Source organism: Micropterus dolomieu, unplaced genomic scaffold (genome assembly GCF_021292245.1).
Source record: "Micropterus dolomieu isolate WLL.071019.BEF.003 ecotype Adirondacks unplaced genomic scaffold, ASM2129224v1 contig_14071, whole genome shotgun sequence".
Lineage (NCBI taxonomy): Eukaryota > Metazoa > Chordata > Actinopteri > Centrarchiformes > Centrarchidae > Micropterus > Micropterus dolomieu.
In genome coordinates this window covers 1-1,007 of record NW_025743057.1, presented here as the reverse complement: position 1 = coordinate 1,007, position 1,007 = coordinate 1, and the positions used below count along the sequence as shown (strand labels likewise).

Genomic DNA, 1,007 nt, shown 5'->3' with positions numbered 1-1,007 from the left:
TCCTTTTAATGGACGCGTGTAATTTCTTTCTGTGAATATAATCCAGTTAATCTTATTTCCATCCTGTACAGACGCCTTATTTTGAAAACCGGACACGTTGTCACATGTGTTTCCTCCTCGCGCTAAATCCATCCAGTCCGTCCCAGTTTGATAAATAATGTTGTAACATGAAGACTTCACAGCCTCTCTTCACACTAAAGAGACAAACTGACAGGATAAAGTCTCTAATCTGCCCGTCAGCTCGCTCTGGGCCGCTACACTTACCGTAAAGTCTGAGTGGTTCTTTTCTAAGAAGTCAGCCACAGATGGAGACAGTTCAGCAGAACAGCAGAGAAATTCATTTCGGAGGCCGAACGTACGGTGCATCCCGACCATTAAGTATTAGCCACTGTGTGTGTGTGTGTGTGTGTGTGTGTGTGTGTGTGCGTTACCCACACTGCACCACCAGCTGGATCAGCGCCTCCCTGGGTTTCACGTTGAAGCCGTTGTATTGGCTCGTCTGGCAGCGGTACGTCCCGCTCATCTCTCTCGTCACGTTGCTGATCCTCAGGACGCCGTCGTAGCTCTCCGTCTCAGCCGAGCCGTCCGGCATCAGAGCCGCCGCCGCCACCGCCGCCGCCCCCCCGCTCTCCTCCACCCGGGACCACAGGATGATGGGTTTGGGTTTCCCTGAGACCAGACACTGCAGGTCCACAGTGTCGCCCTCCTGAGCGATGAGGTGAGAGCGCCCCCTGGGGACGGTGAGCTCCGGAGGAACTGCGGGGAGAGAGACAGGTTTATTTATTCCAGCTTTCACTTGTTGCATCTTCCTCTGAGAAGTTCTTCCCTTTAATGACGCCTTCATTTAGATTTCAAAAGTCTGACTTTGCTTTGAACAAAAGAAAAATGATGAAAGGGTGAGAGGTCGCTGCAGGGAGGATGACGTGACGCTGCGGAGAGAAATAAAGCAGAAGCAGGAAACCTTCCACGTTTGATGTGGAGTTTGTCCTTCATTTAAAGACAGAGAG

General features: G+C 51.2%; 1 protein-coding gene across 1 annotated transcript in view; it reads right to left on the bottom strand.

The window, feature by feature from the left end:
* LOC123966711 (MAM domain-containing glycosylphosphatidylinositol anchor protein 2-like) overlaps positions 1 to 805 on the bottom strand; it is a 5,938-nt gene extending 5,133 nt beyond the window's left edge. The window contains exon 1 of the mRNA XM_046042843.1: positions 436 to 805. Within this exon, the coding sequence (XP_045898799.1) occupies positions 436 to 805 (370 nt within the window). The remainder of the gene's footprint in view (positions 1 to 435) is intronic.
* Between the last annotated feature and the right edge of the window lie 202 nt (positions 806 to 1,007).